The sequence below is a fragment of the Nycticebus coucang genome, chromosome 5 (assembly GCF_027406575.1).
Source record: "Nycticebus coucang isolate mNycCou1 chromosome 5, mNycCou1.pri, whole genome shotgun sequence".
In the NCBI taxonomy this organism is placed as follows: domain Eukaryota; kingdom Metazoa; phylum Chordata; class Mammalia; order Primates; family Lorisidae; genus Nycticebus; species Nycticebus coucang.
The window spans coordinates 140,914,525-140,934,610 of record NC_069784.1 but is presented as its reverse complement, the minus strand read 5'-3'; the positions used below and the strand labels follow the sequence as shown (position 1 = coordinate 140,934,610).

At 47.5% G+C, this 20,086-nt stretch overlaps 1 protein-coding gene across 2 annotated transcripts in view; it reads right to left on the bottom strand.

Annotated features, from left to right (window-relative positions):
• The window catches only part of SMOC2 (SPARC related modular calcium binding 2), a 174,522-nt gene that overhangs the window by 49,975 nt on the left and 104,461 nt on the right, over positions 1-20,086 (bottom strand). For both annotated transcript variants that reach the window (XM_053592572.1, XM_053592573.1), the window contains exon 8: positions 1,523-1,709. In XM_053592572.1, the coding sequence (XP_053448547.1) occupies positions 1,523-1,709 (187 nt within the window). The remainder of the gene's footprint in view (positions 1-1,522; positions 1,710-20,086) is intronic.

Here is a 20,086-nt window from a genome sequence, read left to right as displayed (position 1 = left end):
GCTGTCCCCTGCTTCTCCTCCCCCAGGAGAGGGTGTGTGAATGTTGCTGATGCTGAGTGAATGAAAAATAACAAAGACAAAAATACAGCAGGGCCCTAGGGAGACTGCTCTGGGGGTTAATTTAAGGCCGTTTCTTGAAACTGAAAGAAGAGAGAACTACTCCCTCCTGTAGGAAAGGGCAGGGAGTAAGAGCTCAGCACTTGTCTTTCTAGCACAAAACCAGGATAAAGTTGGGGAAGAATGAAATGGGGGCAAATGGAAGGGAAGCGGGAGCCCACATGCCCAGTGGGTGCTCTGTGAACATGTTCAGAGGTTCTTCAGAGACACCGTTGTCAGCGCTGGCCTGATCCCTGCAGGACCTCAGTGGCCAGTGCGAGGCAAGCGGCTGCCAGTGATCCTTCACCTCCACTTAGCTGCAGCTGGTATGAGCCTGAGTTTGGGGGCAAGCATCCCCACATGCAGAGTAACCAGGCCGAAGTCCTGGTGTGCAGGAGCACCACTTCCCAGAGCCCCTCAGAGAAAGAACAGCAGCCTGCATACATATGCACAGGGACCAGGAAGTCTCAAACCAGAACCCTGAGAAGATTTACGCTCTCCTTGAGACACGCAGAGCACACGTGTTTGAAATAAGTGCTGGCGTCAGCCCAGCAGAAGCCATGTCTCAGCAGCTGGCCTCCGCACTCGCCTGGAACCCGCCCTGTGCGGGCTCCTCCTCTGGGTGCAGTTCTGAGCAGGTGCAGGGTGAGCGATGGCTGCAGCCGACAGGCAGGTCAGCCCCAACATGGCCGTTCCCCAGGCATCAGGGCCCTGAGCTTTGCCACACAGGCTGGAGATGACATCGTGGCTAAATTTGATAAGACTTGAGAGGTAATGTTTTCATGTTTGTGAACTGTTTTTATATAAATCTCAGACAAAAATCAAAAAAAGGTGCATAAGAAGAGCTGTGGAAACATTTGCACTCACGTTTACACTATTTCCTCCGACAGGGAACTCTTGCTCTTCAGGTGCTATTGTGAAATTATTTGCTTTGCTCAAACTCACGCAAAACCTGAGTGAACAAGTTGTTTTTATATTCCAGACCCCTGAAAACTGCTTTGACCCTGGCCCATCCCACGTTCTCACTTCTTTGAAGTGACAATTTCAGGGCCCATATATCTGTACAAAGCCTCCCTGGACTCCTGCAGCTCAGTCAATGTTGAGTTCCTTGTCAAAGCCCCGGGGCCTTCGCAGCACGCAGCCTGGCCTGGCACAGGGAAGGCCATGGCCCTAGAGGAACTCTGTGCTCTGGTGTCTGACAGCCTCAGCCATCACTTTTTCTAGGTGGCCCCTGCACGGAGAACAGAGGATGTGGCTGGTGCTCAGATAGCCACTGCTCGGAGGCTGACAGTCCAGACTGACCCTGCCCAGTAGGAGCTGGCGCCACAGCGGGTAGAGACTGTGGCAGGTCCTGGACACAGAGGAGGGCGTGCCTTCCTGCTGTTCACGCCCCTGAGCCCCTCAGGCTCCACTGTGGGTGCTTTACCTTGTGGATGTGCCGGGAATGGGGCGTCCTGTGTCCACCAGGACACACCAGCAGTACCCCGTGGAGGGGTGGCACTGCACAGGCTTGTAGAGGCCACCGTGTGCACACTCGGGTATCACCACGTTCTCGTTCTTGGGCTGCCTGGCTTCCTCCAGGGCCGACTGATGTTCCTGGTCACAGGACGAAACTGCAGTGAAGAAAAGAGGCAGAAGCATCAACAGAGCCCAGGGGGTGTCTCATATACAGAGCTTTCTGGAAAGTGCCACCGGGAAGACACAGAGAATGGGACAAAGAAGGGGTGGTCACTCTAGGCACGGTCCATGTCCTGGTCCCATCAAGTCCAGGGTGCTCCCATAATCGCTGACCTAAGGTGTCCTTGAAAAGGATGGACACTCTTTCCTTAGCACATGGTGAGCTCACAGTCAGCACACAGTCACCTTGGACAGGTGATCCACAGGTAGACCTGGCACCCAGACCTGAGGATGGATTCCTCCAGGCCCCAGAGCCACAAGCCAACGGCACATGTGCCAAGTGCCCCCCAGAGAAGAGCATGTCTGGCCTCAGGACACCCCTTGTGCAGCCCCTCTGGAGAGGGCAACCTGGGTGAACACCTGCTTTCCCTCCACAGGCCTCCCCCAGGCCCAGGAGAGGCTGAGTCTAAGCAGAACAGGGTCTCCACATCTGCAAGTTAATTAGCACAAAACAGGGCAAAGTTCCTCTGCAATATTTCTGAAGCAAGCTTTGCTACTGGAAATTGGCAAAGAGTAAGAGTCCTCTGTCCTTACTGGACAATGTTCTTACTGAGGTCTGGGGCCAGGCATGGTGCTCTGTGAGCATGGAAACTCATTCACGTAAAAATAAAATAGCAGCTTTAAAAGTGTCCAGTATCGAGCATTGCCACGTATAAAAGTCTGTGTCTCTGTGTGTTAATAACCTCAGTTTCTCCTTAGTGTTTAGACATGTGTAATTATATTCATCTTCTGCTCCAAACAATTACACCAAGAATAACTTAGACCAGTGGTTCTCAACCTTCCTAATGCCTTGACACTTCCTCATGTCGTGGTGACCCCTGACTGTATTAAAGGGAACTGTATTAATGAGGAACTGTATTAAAGGGTTGTGGCATTAGGAAGGTTGAGAACCACTACCTTAGACTGTGTGTGTGCTGACACCAGACCTGCACACACATGCCTGGCCGGCTCACACCTGGGGGGACAGATCAGTAGTGTCCAGGGATAAAGTCTTTCCCTCACCCACTTGTGGCGGCAGCAGACACGCCTGGCAGAATGGCCCAGGGGACAGCCTCTCTGTGCAGGCTGAAAGAGGAAACTTATAATAAGAGGAATCACAGGGTGAGGTGTCAGGATCTCTCCCAACGCTCAGTGATTAAGCCTCCTTGAAACAGGCCAACTGTGGAGTACAAGGTTTCATGCCCATAAGGGTGAAAGCGGGAAGTTGGGGCGCCTTAGGAAGCAGTGATGTGTGGACTATGGTTCCACGACCCTGCTGGAGCCCCGAGGTGCAGGTGCCAGCACTCAGGACTATCCTAAGCTGGCACCCGGGATGGTCCCGAGGGCTGAAGATACCACCTGTGGAGAACCTGGCCTGCCGCCATGTTCTCTGCGTGCCGCGCCACTATCAGTGCTTAAAAAAAAAAAAACCCTGGCTCACAGCCATCTCTCAGAGCAGTTCTTTTGAGGAAATAAATCATAGTAATAACATGGATTGTTAGAAAACTGCCTACATCTTAGCTTCTCTGAGAACTATTTATAAGACAAGAATAACTGCATATGTAATTTTCTGATGTGTTATTACTGACTATATTACCAAATGTTGCCATGAGAGTTTTGTAAGTATATAATTTTTGTGTATTCACTGGAAAAAAACATGTTACCTTTCAGATTCTTCCCTATTCCTATTTCCGTATGACTAAGATTATTTTCCGACTGTGGGCTCATCGCTGTACTCAGCCTGGTGAAACAGTGGATGACAAGGCTGGCCTAGTGTCTGCCGACTGACATCTTGCAGAACAATCTCAGAACCCAAGGAGCATTCAAATGTCACAACTGGTGCTCAAAATAGGTTGAATGAACATTAGAGAAAAAGAAATTGTTCATCGGCTGAAGTTTCCTGTCAGTCATGTCTAAGCTCTGCACTTTATAGATTTTGCTTAGCACATGCACGGATGAGTAAAAGCAAACCCTCCAGTGTGGATGCCGTTATCTTAAGAAAGTCAAAAAACAGGCCACAGACGTGAGAAGACAGTCTTGACTCATGTATCTGACAAAGATTCCCAATTATATCAATAACTCCTACAGACTAATACAAAAGATGAAAAACCCAATCTAATGTTTGCAAAGTTTACAACAGACACTTCAAAATGAAAGAGGTGATTGAACAGTAAGGAGTTAGACAAACTGTTCAACATCATCAGGGAGACATTGCCACACACCTGCTGGGGCCCCAATTTCAAGCACCCACCCGGTGCTGGCCGGGCCAGGGGATGAGGGGAGCCCTAGCGAGTTCCTCCTGTGAGTGTAGATAGTTAAGGCCACTTGGGAAATCTGCTCCTTTTATTTATTTCTTCAGGAGTAATTAAAACACACATTCACAAATGACCAGCATGAGAATGTGTTAAATGTGAGGTATCTATCTCCATTTATAATAGCACCAACCTTTGAGGAAAAACAGAACGTCTATTATTTGGGAAGTGCAGAAACAAATTGCGTGTGGTTAAGGTATATGATTATGTGTGTGAATTACAGGGATGAATATGTAATACGTGCAACCCACAGGGGTGAATCACAAAACTGTTACACTGATCCAAAAGGGATGAAAATAAAGGGGTCCCCAGTGCATTATTCCACTTATGTGAAACTGCAGAACAGAGAGGGGTAATATGTGGTGACTGAGGCATCGGCTAGGACGCACATGGGGTTGTTCTCCCGGGAGGACGTGCCTGCCCAGGGCAGCAGGACGCCTGGCTGGTGCATGGCCCACACGTACCTCACTGCACCCTGGCACTGCACCGCCCCTCTGTGTAGCTGTCCTCAGCAAGCACAGTGGATGCTGAAAGCAGCCTTACAAAGTCCTCTGTATACATATAAAATGAGAATTCTTCTATAAATTTTTTTTTTTTGGTTTTTGGCCGGGGCTAGCTTTGAACCTGCCGCCTCTGGCATATGGGACCAGTGCCCTACTCCTTGAGCCACAGGCGCCGCCCAAATTAAGAATTCTTATAAAAGATGAGAAGATATTTGTCACTTTTTAATTGGCAATTTACCTTTCCCTTTTGGTATGTCTTACAGTGGACAGTATCTCAGATTCAATGATGTGCAAAAATACATGTGAAAATATTTTTAAACACTTCAGTTCCCCTGAAATAATCCTTAATGAATGCTTCTTTTTTCTCTTTTTAAAAATTTTTTCGCAGAGAACTCAGTGTTGTAAGACGTGAGCACTCTATTCAACAAAGAGTTATTACCACAAAACGTGGTATAAAGAAGCAGACGTGAGAATCAGAAACCAGGCCAAGTTAGACTCGACATGTGCAAGTTTAGCTTTGTTTACAATAACACTCTGGGCCTTGAAGTGCTGACTTTACTGGCAGGAAGAAGTTCTCATTAGAAAGCGAGAATTAGACCACAGAATGTGTTGAATCTCTCTAGGTCCTTTGTCCAAAGGACTTGGGTTAAGGCAGCTGTGACTTGGCTTTCTCACCCAGTCTGTGTCTCTTGCTCTGTCTCAGCTTCCTTGATGAGCCTCCCACCAGCCTGCACATTTCCTCTGCTCACCCCAAACCTTGTTGCTACTGGCTGGCCTGATGCCCGTTTTCGCAGGCCTGCCGCACTGTACTGACGTGCGTGGACTGGAGTTTGTTTACACCTCATGGCTACTGCCAAGTCCCAATTACCACAGCAGCAGCCACCTGGAAGGCTGGGAACGCGCCGGTCCTGAGTGGAGGCCCTCCCTGTGGCGCCCAGCAGCCCCCCTGAGCTCTCCCCACCCTGCCTCAGTTTGTGCCCACTCAGGATAAAGACACCCTATTTCCAGGGATGAGGGCACCGTGTGGGCCCACACTGTCCTTTCTCCCTGTCACATGGCTTTGCAGCTCTCCCGATAAGCCTGAGTGCACTTCCCTTGCCAGAGACTTTGGGCTTTAACATGTGACCTGTGGCTATTGGGCGACCTGGCCCTGACCCGAGTGGGGCCCAGCAGTGCTCAAGTGCCAGGATCCGCCTCCCGGCCTGGTGCCATGAGAAGAGGACCTCTGGTCTCCTCACTCTTGCGAGGAGGGAGAGGCAGGTGAGCCAGAGCCCTGCAGCCTGGAGCCTCCAGAAAGCCCCCAGGTCAGCGAATGCACGTGGGGCAAACACACCTGTGACTGGTGACACTGGGGGTGTCCGTGTGCGGGAAGCTGTGTGGCTCAGTGGTCACTGTGTCTTCAGGTTCAGAGGGCAGACTGATGTCTTTCATTATTTTCATAGCTCCTTACAGTATTTCAGAATTATCTTACCAAACATTCTGAGGTGAGTTCCCAGGCATCATGTCCCAGGTGCTCCGCAGCCTCTATCCCAGCCTCAGCCCCTATCCCGGCCTCAGCCTCAAACTGCCGCCAGTGGACACCAGACACTGGCCAGCTGCACCTATGCCAGGTTAAGAGCTTCCTCAGTAGAGGAAACCAGCCATGATTTCTAAGAGTGCCGCGGCTCTGGGGCATCCCCTAGAGCGGAGATCTTCAACTGGTGTATCATGAGAGCATCTTAGGTGTGCTACAAAAAGCTTTGAAGATCATTAATTAAATTATTTTCAAAAGAATTTCAAAGCACAATAAGTATATATTTTCTTCAACTCTTTTTTTTTTTATCAACATAATTTAAGTGGATACAGAAGTTTAACTATAGGCTCAAGTGTGCTGTGAGATAAAAAAAGGTTGAAAAACACTGCTTTAGACAAAGGGTCAGTTTAAGGTGGTGACTGTCATCCCCACAAGGGATAATGACAGCTTTAAGCAATCTGAGGCCACAGACACATATGACATAGAATACCACACAACTCAAACATTAACGAACCGAGATGAAACACACGGGAAACATAGCAGAAGGCAGCGATCAGTGAGCACCAGCTGCAGTGCCACCACCGCCACTCAGCGCCAAGGGTCAGCGTCCCCGAGGAGCTCACACACTGGGCACACCAGCCTGGTCAGCACACGGAGTAAAGGATGCCTTTTCTGCTTGTTTCATCCTTGTTCTACTAATTTTACCAGAAACACAAATGCTACTGGGTCCATGTGATGTAAATTACTTTTACATAAATACTGAATACAAACATTCTCACAGCCAGTAGACACTAAAAGTTTAACTGTTATCTATAAAGGAGGTTTGGGAAGCAAAAAAGGAAGTTAAAAAAGAAGAATCCCACAGCGCGGCGCCTGTGGCTCAGTGAGTCACACCAAGGGTGGCGGGTTCGAACCCGGCCCCCGCCAAACTGCAAACAAAAAATAGCCAGGTGTTGTGGAGGACGCCTGTAGTCCCAGCTACTCGGGAGGCTGAGGCAAGAGAATCGCCTAAGCCCAAGAAGTTGCTGTGAGCTGTGATGCCACCGCACTCTACCGAGGGTGACAAAGTGAGACTCTATCTCTAAAAAAAAAGAATCCTACATTTAAAAATGTTCAGCTGGGTATGGTGATTCATGCCTATAATCCTAGCACCCTAGGAGGCTGTGGTGGGTGGATTGCCTGAGCTCTGGAGTTGAGATTGGCCTGAGCAAGAGCAAGACCTTGTCTCTACTAAAAACAGAAAAATTAGCTGGGCACTGTGGTGGGCACCTGTAGTCCCGGATACTCAGGAGAATGAGGTGAGAGGATCTCTTCAGCTCAAGAGTATGGGTTGCTGTGAGCTGTGACACCATCGTACTCTACCCAAGGCGAAAGTAAGACTCTGTCTCAAAAAAAACCCCCAAATTTCACTGCTTCAAAATGAAGCAATAAAGAATTTGTTTAATTGGACTTCACTTTTCTAAAAGCACATGTCTCACACAAACAGGGATTGGAGCTTCGCCTGTGGCTATGAGGGCTCAGGTCAGTGTAGTGGAGATGCTCGGTGTGACCAAGAGAAGCCGGCTCCTGTAGGCAGAGGCGAGGGCTCCCCAGGCAGATTCCGGGGCTCCTGCAGGTGGAGGCAAGGGCTCTCCAGGCAGATTCCGGGGCTCCTGCAGGTGGAGGCAAGGGCTCTCCAGGCAGATTCTGGAGGAACCTCCAGAATGAACCCATGGGTGGGGGCTGCCACCCTGACAAGAGTGAGCCCAGGGCACAGCGGTCCAATAGCCATGAGCCGGCCACGCTTCCATCCCACACAGCCAGGTCTGCCTTGGACACGTCCACCCGGGCTCAGGGGTTGTGCCTGCATCTGCTTCCTGCAGAGAAGATGGACCCTAGCTTGGCTCTGCCTTCAGAGCTTATGGAGACGCCCAAAGCCCTGCCAGAGCCCCGGCCTTCTCCTCTGGGGATGTTGGGAACTCTCGGCCTCCTCCACCCACCCCTAGTCCCCTGTCCACAGAGCCCCAGTCGCCTCACAGGGGCTACACCCCCACTGCACTGGTGCTGCTCATAACTTATTTTTCCAGCAGTTTCCCTTCGTGTCCTAAGAGATTAAGAGATACAAACTTATAAGGCTGAGGAGGGGGACGCTGAGGAGGGGGACGCTGAGGAGGGACCATTACTGGTAAAGACATGTCCCAGCTTATGTTCAGTGCTCTTTGTAAACCCTGATATCTGCTGCCAGTTTAAGTCACAGAATAACTGTTTTCAAATGTTTAGCTGCAAAACGCTACAGCTCAGTGGAGACCCGACCATGCCAGGCTAACCCTGGGTGGGTGTGGCTGCCGGGAGCCTGGCAGGGCCTACACTGCTGGGCCCAGCACGATCCCCAAACGCTTCTGGCACCTTCCTTCAGGGCCTGAGGGTCGGTTTAGTTTGAAGCCCTTCCTGACAGGGGGAAGCCTGGAGAGCCCCTTTGGCAGACGTGGTCAGAGAGGACAGATTCTAAATATTTAACTTGTGCAGATCAGCAGGGGCCACAGAAGACATCACCCCCAAGGGAGAAGTCACCTAATAAGGAAGCGTTTTTGCTCTGGTTTATGCAAGGGGCAGTTGTCGGCTGCATGCAGCCTCTGCATATTTGTTAAGTCCAGGGGTTTGTTTTGATTTGAAAAGAGGAGGGCCTTCCTCCAGGGGGTCTGTAGATCTTCAAGGAGGTCAGGGAGGGCAGCATCCAGTGCAGCAGGGCAGCGCATCTGCGCAGTGTCCTGAGTGCTCACAGGCCTGCCACCAGCAGGAGATCCTGGTATTTCCCTCTCAGTTTGAGCAGAATCCTCTGGGGTATCTGAGCCCCAAAGGCACCTGCAGATGTTCGGGTGGAAGCCCCTCCTCACTGCCCACACCCGTCCTGCACATCTGCACCTCTGTGACTTGACTCACACCGGAATGCTCTCCCACTCTGCAAGGCCCTGGCAGCACGGCCCCCATAGAACACCACGGCTCCAGGCCACCTCTGCCACCTGCTCCATCACAGGGTCCCCACAGCCTGCTGACAAGGGCCACCCCAACCTGCTGCCATGGCCCTGCTCACTGCTGCCCATCCAGCGGTGCCCTCAGGCCCTGGACTGACACCCTGACCTATGGCTGCATGCCAGCTGCACTGCTTGGCCCCTGCCTAGAACTCCAGTGGGTAGGAGCAGGGGCTGCGGGGGACAGAAGCTGCATTTCTTTTCCAGGTTCTTTTCTGGTCTGGGGAGAGTGAGCAGCCCTTGCCTCCCTGTGGTCAGCCCCTTGGTGGGCATGAGGCCTGAGACCACCCACCTCCACAGAAGGGCACATGGCCCCAGCATGGCCAGAGAGCAGTTTCTGTCCCTCTGGTAACTATAGCTGGTCCCAGGGTGGACATTAACCCAAGAGAGTCACTAGAGATAAGTTTTGGAACTTCCATTTTTTTAAAAGTTTCACTGGATTGATTTGTCAAGATGAGTAATAATAACATGCCAGGCTCCCGAGTGCAGGCAGCTGCCGGAGGATGAAGCTGATGAGAGTGATGGAGGGAGAGACAGGCCCTGGGGCCCAGCATGTTGCCAGATGCCAGAACATGCAGGGGTCCTCTGGCTGAGGGTGGAAGGTTCTTCATGTTAATTATTTTTATTTGTACTACAGGCCCTTGCTACCCACACAGCAGAGACAAATGGCCCTCACACTCTGTGTCTTCCCCTGCCTGGCCCACAAATTGTCACCCAGGGACCCACAGTGTCGGCCTCCCCGGGAGCTTACATAACCCTCACCCCCCAGAAAGTGCCCTTTACCAAGACTGGGGGGCTCGGGCGCACACCCAGTCAGGCAAGTCCGCCCATACACTCGCCAAGTCAGAGAACAAAGAATAAGTTTCCAGAGCTTTAGACAGGTGGATTCCCCCAGAACTTTCTTCAGTCCTAAGGAAATTTATCCCTGGAAGTAATCCCAGAAGTACAGAATGTTGTATTGATAAATGTATTCCTCACAGAGCTGTTTATACCAAAACATCAAACACAGTATAAGATCTGTTCTTAAGAAATCGAATCAGCAGACTATGTCCTATGACACAATAGGATAAAGCAGAAGGGTAGCAGTGTGCTGTGGACAACACCCCACGAACACGAGTGTCACCGTGCACAGACGTCACTGGCAGGACTCGCAAAGACTCAGCATTCCTGGACCCAGGTCCAGCAGACCCACTGGGAGGCCCCTTTCTGCAGTCACCTGTGATGGCCATGTAAGTACAGCACTTTAAGGAGCATGGCTGTGGGCCACACGGAGAAAAGGAGATTCCCTGAGGCAGCTGTGTCACACCCTTCCCACAGGCATGGGGAGCCGCCTCCAGATTATGAATCCATAGACATTTCACCTGAATTTTCCTTGATTGCTAATGTTTCCTGCATTAAGCACATGTAATTTTTATACTAACCAAACAGATGTTTACACACCAATTATAAACTAGTACATTTGCCCCCAGCAGAGCCCACCCTCGGGAGGTGCCCCCAGCAGTGTGACAACAGGAATGGGTCATCCCAGAGGCTGCCTGCAACGCCCGCACCACCAGGAGCCCAGAGACGCTGAGCCCAATCCTGAGGCCTGCACGGCTCCGCTACCCTCAGCAGCTCACAGGCCTACCACCAGCAGGAGATCCTGGTATTTCCCTCTCAGTTTGAGCAGAATTCCTCCGGGGTATCTGAGCCCCAAAGGCACCTGCAGAGGTGTGTGCCCTTGGGAAAGGGAAAGGGATGAAGAGAGAGAAGAAAAGTTTGTAAAAAATACACCCGCCCCCAAAAATAAATGAAATAGAAATAAATACAAGGAAGGATGTAGCTATGTCCCTGCCAATAATTACACTGCTTTTCATCCATCATAGACATGCTTGAAAAATACTTCTGGTAACTACAACTGTTCCCTTTCAATTTATTTTATTTTATTTTACTTTATTTTATTTTATTATTTAGAGACACAGTCCCCCAGGTAGAGTGCTGTGGTGTCATAGCTCACAGTAGCAACCTCACACTCCTCGGCTCAGCGATCCTCCTGCCTCAGCCTCCTGAACAGCTGGGATGACAGGCACCCGCCACAATGCCCAGCTATTCTTAGACGTCTCTCGCTCTTGCTCAGGCTGAGCTCCTCCAGCCTTGGCCTCCCAGAGTGCTGAGATTACAGGCATGAGCCAACATGCCCTGCCCCTGCCTCTCGAATTTTCTTTTCAAATTATTTTTGAAATTATTTGGAGTCTTGCTCCTAGGTTTGTAAATGTCCCAAAAGCCTTGTGGAGACACTGTCCAAGGCAAGTACTTCAAAAATTCTCATCTCATAGCATTTTCTTTGTTGTCTCTGTTTTTTTTCAAAGACAGACACTTCTCCAGGGTGTGGAAACGTAACCCATGTATAGTACAGAACACAGAAATATTGGCTCATTCTTAAGACTGAGGGTCAGTAGGAAAGTACTCTGTGACCAGGCCTGGTAATCCTGCCAGGCTGACAGTTGTCCCCAAGAGCCTGCACCGGAAAGTCAGCTTTCTCACCACGAGTGTCTCCTGGACAGATCTAACCTCACCTTTCCTTACTTCAAGACCTTGTTTCCAGTCACTTTTAACCCTACTCCCGTTCAGCCACTCACTCCTTGGCTGTTTATGAATATTGTTAAGTCTTAAAACTGTTTCAGAGCCAAGAAACAGGATCACACAACTATGGTCAACTGATCTTGAACAAAGGAGAGAAGCCGCTTGGGGTGTGATAGAGACGGTCTTCCCAAAAAACGGTGCTGGAACGACTGGACACCCCCATCAAAGCAGAAACAGGAAGAACTGCATGCGGACCCAGATGGTTCACCTCTGGAAAAATACACCACAGACCTGAGCGACAAATGCAAGGCTATAAAATTTCTGGAAGATCACATGGGAGAGAGTCTTGGTGACCTTGGATTTGGTGATGACTTTTGGATGCATCAGAGGCACAGTCCCTGAATGAAAACACCGAGAAACTGGACGTCACTGAAACCAAAAACTGACTCTGCTTCACAAAGGTTGCTGTTAAAAGAAGACGAACCACAAACAGTGAGAGAATATTTGCAAACTCCACATCTGATTAAAAACTTATATCTAAAATATACGTATAAAGAACACTAACAACTCAACAAGAGGAAATCAACCAACTGAAAATGGTTAAAAGATCTGAATAGAGCCCCCGGCAAAGAAGACCCGGATGTCAAATAAGTGTGGGAAAGATTCTCGATACTGAGTCATTAGGCAAATGCAACAGAAACAACCGCGAGACACCACTACAGACACGTCACAATTGCTAAAATCCTGATGCTCTGCCAGCCTGCAGAGCATGGAGCTCTCATTCAGTGTTGCTGCAAGTGCAAAATGCCAGTGGCCCAGCTGCTGGGGAGACAGTGGCAGTGTCCCACAAAGCTACATGGCCTTGCCACAAGACCCGGCAAGTACGTTCCCAGGCATGCAGCCAGCTGCACTGACACCTGTGGCCATAAAAACCTACCTATGGACCTTCATAGCAGCTGTATTCGTATTTGCCCCAAATTTGAGGCAACCAAGATGTCCTTTAAAAGGTGAATAGCTAAACCACAGTACAGCCAGAGGATAGCACATTATTCACCACTAAAAAGAAACAAGCTATCAAGTTGTCAAAAGACATAGAGGAATCTGAAATGCCTGCCAGTAAGTGAAGAAGCCAGTTAGTCTGAAAAGGCCACACACCACGTGATGCCAGCTGCCTCACGACGTGGAGAAGGCCAACTGCAGAGACCATGGAAAGATCAGAGGTTGGCGGGGTGAAGGGAGAGAGGGTCAGGTGGAGCACAGAGGGTTTTAGGGCAGTCAAGCTGGTCTGTGCAGTGCTGTGACATGGAGACAGGCCACTGGGTGTTTGCCCAGACTCTCGGGGTGCTGCAGCAAGACAAAACTCCAATGTAAACATGGAAATTACTTAATAAGACAACGTATCAGTGTGGGCTGTCAACTGCACCCTGGGTACCACGAGGATGCAAAGTGTCAGTACCGGGGAACTGCTGGGCAGCACTGAGGGCTATACAGGGACTCTGCCTTCTGCACAATTCTGCCATCAACATAACTGCTCCCCAAATAAAGGATGTTTTAAATATAAAACAAAATACTGTTCTACTACTGAAGAGAAGATGTTGAATGCTAAACTCTAACAGCAGACACTGTCTCGCACTGCTCGGTCCTGGAGCGGCCCTGTATCCATCTTCAGACAACAGTTCTCTAACCTAATCAAGACCGCTAGTCCCTTAAACCATTTTGGTCTCTCCCTATCCTTTCATGTGCTCAAAACCCTAAATCTTTACTTTGTCACCTCGAAAAATGTCACGTGCTACCATAGAAACCTTGCAGGCATTCTGCATCATATGAGCATCTGGTAAATATGGAATTGGAACATGGCCTGCAAATTACAAAAAGGCACAACAAGAAAATAAAAGGCATTAGGTTTTGGGCGGCCCCTGTGGCTCAGCGTGTAGGGCGCCGGTCCCATATGCCGGAGGTGGTGGGTTCAAACCCAGCCCTGGCCAAATTAAAAAAAAAAAAAAAAGGCATTAGGTTTTAAACACAGATGTAAGACATCAAACAAAGAAAAATACCTTACGTAACTCATCAGCTGACATTCTACCTGAATTTTCCCACACTCCCATGACTCAGCTCAAGGGAAGTCTGTTTGTGCAACATTGCAAATATCAGAAATTGAAGCATAGGACTCACATAAGATATCTTAGCATCCATAATATAATGATTGAAAATGTTTAAAATTAAAAAATATCGTCCCGGCATAGTGGCTCACGCCTGTAATCCTAGCACTCTGAGAGGCCAAGGTGGGTGGATAGCTTGAGTTCATGAGTTCAAGACCAACCTGAGCAAAAGCAAGACCCTGTCTGCACTAAAAGTAGAAAAACTGAGGCAAGAGGATCTCTTGAGCCTGAGTGGGAGGTTGCTGTGAGCTATGACAGCACAGGACTCTACCCAGGATGACAGCTTGAGGCTTTGTCTCAAAAAATAATAAATAAATAAACAAATTTATTTTATTGTATTTATTTATTTTTTGTAGTTTTTGGCCAGGGCTGGGTTTGCACCCGCCACCTCCACCATATGGGGCCAGTGCCCTACTCTTTGAGCCACAGGCGCCGCCCTAAAAAAATTTTTAAAAATCATTGAGCTAATAAAATCCCTCTTCCTCCCAAGCATTCTACAGGAATTTTCTCAATTTTTATTAGTTTTATAAGCTGCCTTCTACAATGAAGAAAGCATATATATATATATATATATATATATATATATTTTTTTTTTTTTTTTTTTTTTTTTTGCAGTTTTTGGCCAGGACTGGGTTTGAACCCGCCACCACTGGTATATGGGGCCAGTGCCCTACTCCTTTGAGCCACAGGCGCCACCCCAAGAAAGCATCTTTTAAAAAAAAAAAAAAAGAAAGCATCTTTTTGTTCCTTGATGCAAGGTCACAACAAAACAGAAAAACAAACTTATTTCCAAGTTTCCAAACAAAAGAGAAAAAGACCTTTTAGTTGAGACTAATCTCTTGGAAAATTTATTTCCCAAGTTCAAAATGTTATGAGCCGTAAAAACATGAGGTTAGAGAGAATGTTTCATAGTCCGGGGTTTAATTATAAATAAAGATGTTGGGCCTCTCTCCACTTCCCACCAACATTCAGCCTCTTTTGCAACATCTTCCTAAAGCCGTCACATCTCGTGGCACAACCAAACGCGCTGTACACCCTTCATTTTGCAAAGCCCAACTCTGCATTAGAAGCGTTAAGATCTTAATAATAAAGGCTAAAAATTCCTTTGAGGCTTTTTAGCTTAGCTGAAAATTACAGTTCCGAAAGCATATTAAATCCATAAGCATGCAAATTAAAGACAAATCATCTATTATAAGAATTTGTTATAAAATGTTAAACGTTTATGCTTTATACACAGCAAATATTATTAGAATTTGCTCTAAAAGCATGTGTTTTTCCAGAAACTGTGGGCTGTGTGGAAACACACAAGAGCTCGAGGGTGCCGGGAGGAGCCCCTGCCTACACAGGTGACAGGTGTTGCCAAACCCTTGAAAATATACCAACTCCTTTCTTAGTTACTTGGATTGGACTGTACTTGGCTGGTTTTCATAAAAATAGAAAAAAGAATGACAGGTTAAAAATAACTATTTTATATAAAATATCAACGACTGTGAAAACCAGTAGCAAAATTTGGGGAAAACTCTCAATTTCATCTTCAGCCAACATTTGATGCCCTGGAATAAATTCCATTCCAGTTCAAAATGGAAACTTGTATCAAAGATTGGTGAGAAGTCACCCACATGCTTTCATCAGCATCACTTTCCTGTACTGGACTACAGAAGTGTTCCTGCTGTAGAGAGACATTTCAGTGGAAAGATGCAATATCCAGAACTCGGGGTGACTGCAGAAAGAAGGTGAGGGCAGCAGCCAGTGAGGGTGGCCAAGGGCAGACCAGTGGTCAGTTTTACCTCCATGCCAAGACTTTCTACCAACAGGCTTTGCTATGACTGCAAAAAGTTCAGGTCTGAGATGCCCTGATAGCAGTAATTTTATTATAGATTCAAAATTCATATTGAAACCTTAACTATCAAAGTGACTATATTTGAAGCAGGGGCCTTTAAGAAGTGAATTAGGGATAACCGAGGTCATAAGGAGTGTGGGGTCCTGCTCCAGTCTGACAGTGGCCCCCAAGAAAAAGGAGGAGACATCGAGGCAGTGCACAGGGGAGGCCCGGGAGAGTACACAGGGAGCAGGCGCAGGCCACATACACAGACCTCAGTAGAAGCTGGCCCGGCAGCCCCCTCATCTGGAACTGCCAGCCTCCAGAACTGGGAGAAAAGAGATGTCTGCTGCTCAAGCTGCCCAGTCTCTGGTGGTTGTTACGCAGCTGGAGCTGACTCATTCACTATAGTAAACATATGATTCTTAAAGAAAGCTCATGGGAGTCTTCCCTAATTAAATACTAGCTAAACAAAGGTTGTCAACAGGGAATTATGTTTATTTGCAGCCAAGGTTGTCAGATAAAATACAGATGGCAGGTTACATTTGAATTTCAGATAAACTTTCTGTACTGGCAGAAAGGTATAATTTTTAGTGTAAGTTTATCCTGTGCAAAATTTATATTGTTTAAATAACATTTCATCTGATTCTTCCCCCGTTCAGAGTTGCTATGGATGTCACTTTTAACCAGAGTCATCAGCTTAAAAACAAATTCATTTCAAGGCAGAAGGGGGAATTATCCAGTGGTATGAACTTCAAATTCTTCCCTCAAGGTCCAGGTTAATCTCATGTAAATAGAATGTATAAAGCACATGTGAAAACTGAGCACAGCAAAACTAAGGCCTTCATACCATGGGAGAAGACCACTGGTTTCTCACGAGGGGTGCCAACCTGCAGACTGGGAAGGTGGCGGAGCCTAAATGGGAGAGTGAGGCTTGTGGGGAGGGATAAGACCGGACTGAACCTGAAAGGGTAGGCAGAGTACAGATATTGAGCAAGTCACAGGAGGAGCTACAGGTGATCATGAGAGGAGGTCATGTGTATATGTGACAGGCAAATAAATTACATAGTCACATGTTCACTTTGGGGCGAAGACTTAATTACAGGTGTCACCATTATACCAAAAGGTGAGTTGGGGCCACGATAGCCCTCAGTGTGCACCCTTGGTGACCAGTCAGAAGCAGCCCATGATTAGTAGTCTCTTCTCTGGAGAAAGTTCCCAAGATCAGCCCCTTGTCCAATCAAAGCTGTCGCTAAGGTTGTGGAATGAGGGGTCAGTTAGGCAGGGTCTGGCTGCCTGCATTTCATCTGGTGGCTCCAGGCAGGTGCTCACTGAGCAGTTAGAGCATTGGTTCTCAACCTGTGGGTCGTGACCCACAGGAACTGTATTAAAGGGCTGTGGCATTAGGAAGGTTGAGAACCACTGGGTTAGAGGAAAGGGAACCCTACAGCTTAAACCAGGCAGATGGGCCTGATTTAACCCATGGCATGGCTGTAGGTCCTATTAATCATTGAACCTCCACTGCCACAGGAGTCCACGCCATCAGGCCTGCGGTCTCTGCTTGGACACCGATGCTGGTCAGGTGTGTCTGAAGTCCACGTGGGAGGACATAGGAGGCATCCTGGCCTCCAGTTCCTTCATAACAGGAGCTCAGTTGTCAAGGTCTCTCTGTCCTCACCTTGGCCTGGAGGGGCTTCACCCAGTCAGTTTGGGGGCTTGGGATTTTACTTTTAGTTCTCAAGTGTATTTTTGCAGAGTGATGTGGGGGCAGGGAGGCCCCTGGGTGAATTCCCAGTGTCAAGGGCAGCCGGTCACCACCCCCCTCACAGGAGCCCAGCTCTGGCTAACCAAGAGGGGTGTGGTTCGGGCAATGGTTTCTTAGATATAACAACAAAAGTACAGGAAACAAAAGAAAAAATAGATAAATTGAACTTCACCAAAATTTAAAACAATATGCTTTGAAAGACACCACCAAGAATGTGAGAAGGCAACTCAGAATGGGACAAAATATCTGCATATCATATCTCTGGTAAGGGACTCACTTTTATCTAAAATATATAAAGAAGTCTAGCACTCAAAGCCTTCAAGAAATGTAGTATTTTGCTTTATACACAAAACTATGAGGAAAACCTTAAAATATATCCAAACATTATTGAAAACAGTTAACATTCTCTGTAGTGATATACTAATTTTAACACAGAAAAACCACCCGAGAAGCTGCTAAAAATGATGTAACTTCAGAGGCCCAGCTCAGAGACTATGATGCCAGGTGGACCAGAGCCTGCAGTTTAATAAGGTCAGGGGTGAGGTGAGCAGGTAAGCTGGGGGGGTCTGGCCAACATATAAGTGAAAGGCAGAATTCTGAGCCTCCTAAGTTGTATGCACTGGGCTGCAGCATCAAAAATGCTGTGACCCAGGCACCTTATGAATAACAGAACTACTCCTCACAGCTCTGGAGGCTGCAGCCCAGGCCTGAGGCACTGACAGGTTCAGAGTCTGATGGAGACCTGCTTCCTGGCTCACAGATGCACCTCCTCACCTGTCCTCACATGGGAGAAGGTCCAGGGGTCCACTGGGTGGTGATAAGGACACTAATGCCATTCATGAGGGATCACGCCCTCATGACCTACAAGGTCTGACAATTAAGTTCAAGAACTCCTCCTAGGAAAGCGTGCTATATACCTCCTGCTGAATATCACTACAGTCACTTTTGAGGGGCTGTGCACTGTCACCAGCGCCTAGTCCACCCTTCAAAGCACTTTTGGAACTCTCTTTCTGGAATGGTCATTAGAGCTGTCCTTATATTACCCTTGATGTTCTGAGTGTCATCAAAATATCTTCCTTTTAATATTTCCTTTATCTTTAGGTAAAGAAAAAAGTCACTGGGGACCAGATCAGGCATATTGGGGAAAGATGCCAGACATAAAGGAACACAGCAATAGGAAGGGTGTTTCAATACAGTAATTTGATTACTGGCTAAAAATGCCTTCACGGACTATGCCATGTGAGCTGGTGCATTGTCATGATGCAAGAGCCATGAGTTGTTGGCCAAGATTTTCAGTTAGCATTTTCCTAACTGTCTCTCTATGGATGTTTACTTGGTCTGCTATGCTTCTCCACTTAGCAATGACTTTGACACACAATTCAATGAATTATTGCAATGTCTTTGTCAGTTAGCTCACGACTGGCCACCCTGACCTTTCTTCATCAATGACACCTTCTCTCCCCTCACAAAAACATTTAATCCATTTGCACACTCTATTTTCTTCATGTCATTATCCCCATAATTTGGACTAATATTTCCCTGACGTCACTTCCACTGTGGCCAAGTTTAACAAGGAATTTACAAATGTTTATTCGATGCTCTAATTCAAGTTCTGATATTCTCATGACAGCACACAAAATCACACAACAATAATAATAAACACCACATCACACATCAACACAGACACAGCTGTGAGACCCTGATGTACCAAGGCCATGAAACCTTACGAGCTGTCTGTGCAGTGCAGCATAAGTGCACAGAGCCAAGTTCAGGAACTTAATTGTTAGACTCTGTAGCCACTTCCCCAGAGACCCCACCTCCTACCACCATCACATCAGGAGTCAGGGTTTCAACATGGGAGTTTTGGGGAGACAAACATTACGACCTCAGCAGAGTGAAAACACAAGTACACAATAACTTCAACGGAAGTAAAATTAATATCTGTACACACACATCTTCCTACATGTATAAATGCATGTGTGTGTTTAATCATAAGAATGTTGTAAAATAAAAAGTGAAAAATATTCTTCTTAGGAAAGTGTCTCAGGAATGGAAAAAAAATATCCAATGTACTCAGTACTACTGTGAAACCAATTTAGAATCACTTACACTTGCATATGAAGAATGAAACACAACTATAGCCCAGGATGAAGGAGGGAAGGGGAGGAAGGGGGTGGGTGGGTCCATAGAGGGAGGGTTAGTAGGGGGACCACACCTATGGAGCACAATCCAAGTACAAGTTGGATCTATCAGGTGTAGAACACAAATGTCTTAATGCTGTACTTGGGTAAATGAGGTGAAGGCTATGTTGATTAGTAGGATGTAAGCACACCAATTTGTACAAATAATCAACACATCGAATCCCATAATGGCATAAATGTATTTATGATTAATGTACAAATGACTTAATAAAAAAAGTTAGCAAGCGATCAGCATAACTTAAACACAGGACATAATTCATGCAGAAAGATTGTGCTAATATTTTCTTTTCTCTGAAGACCTGGTCACAGGCTCAGTTGGGCCTGATGCAGCAGAGATGCCCAGCTGTTCCTCTAAACCAGCGTGTTCAACCTTTTTATCACATGGCACACTTGAACCTATAGTTCAACTTCTGCACACACTTATGTTGATCAACAAAAAAAGAGTAAAAAAAAAAAAAGAATATACTTACTGTGCTTTAAACTTCTTTTGAA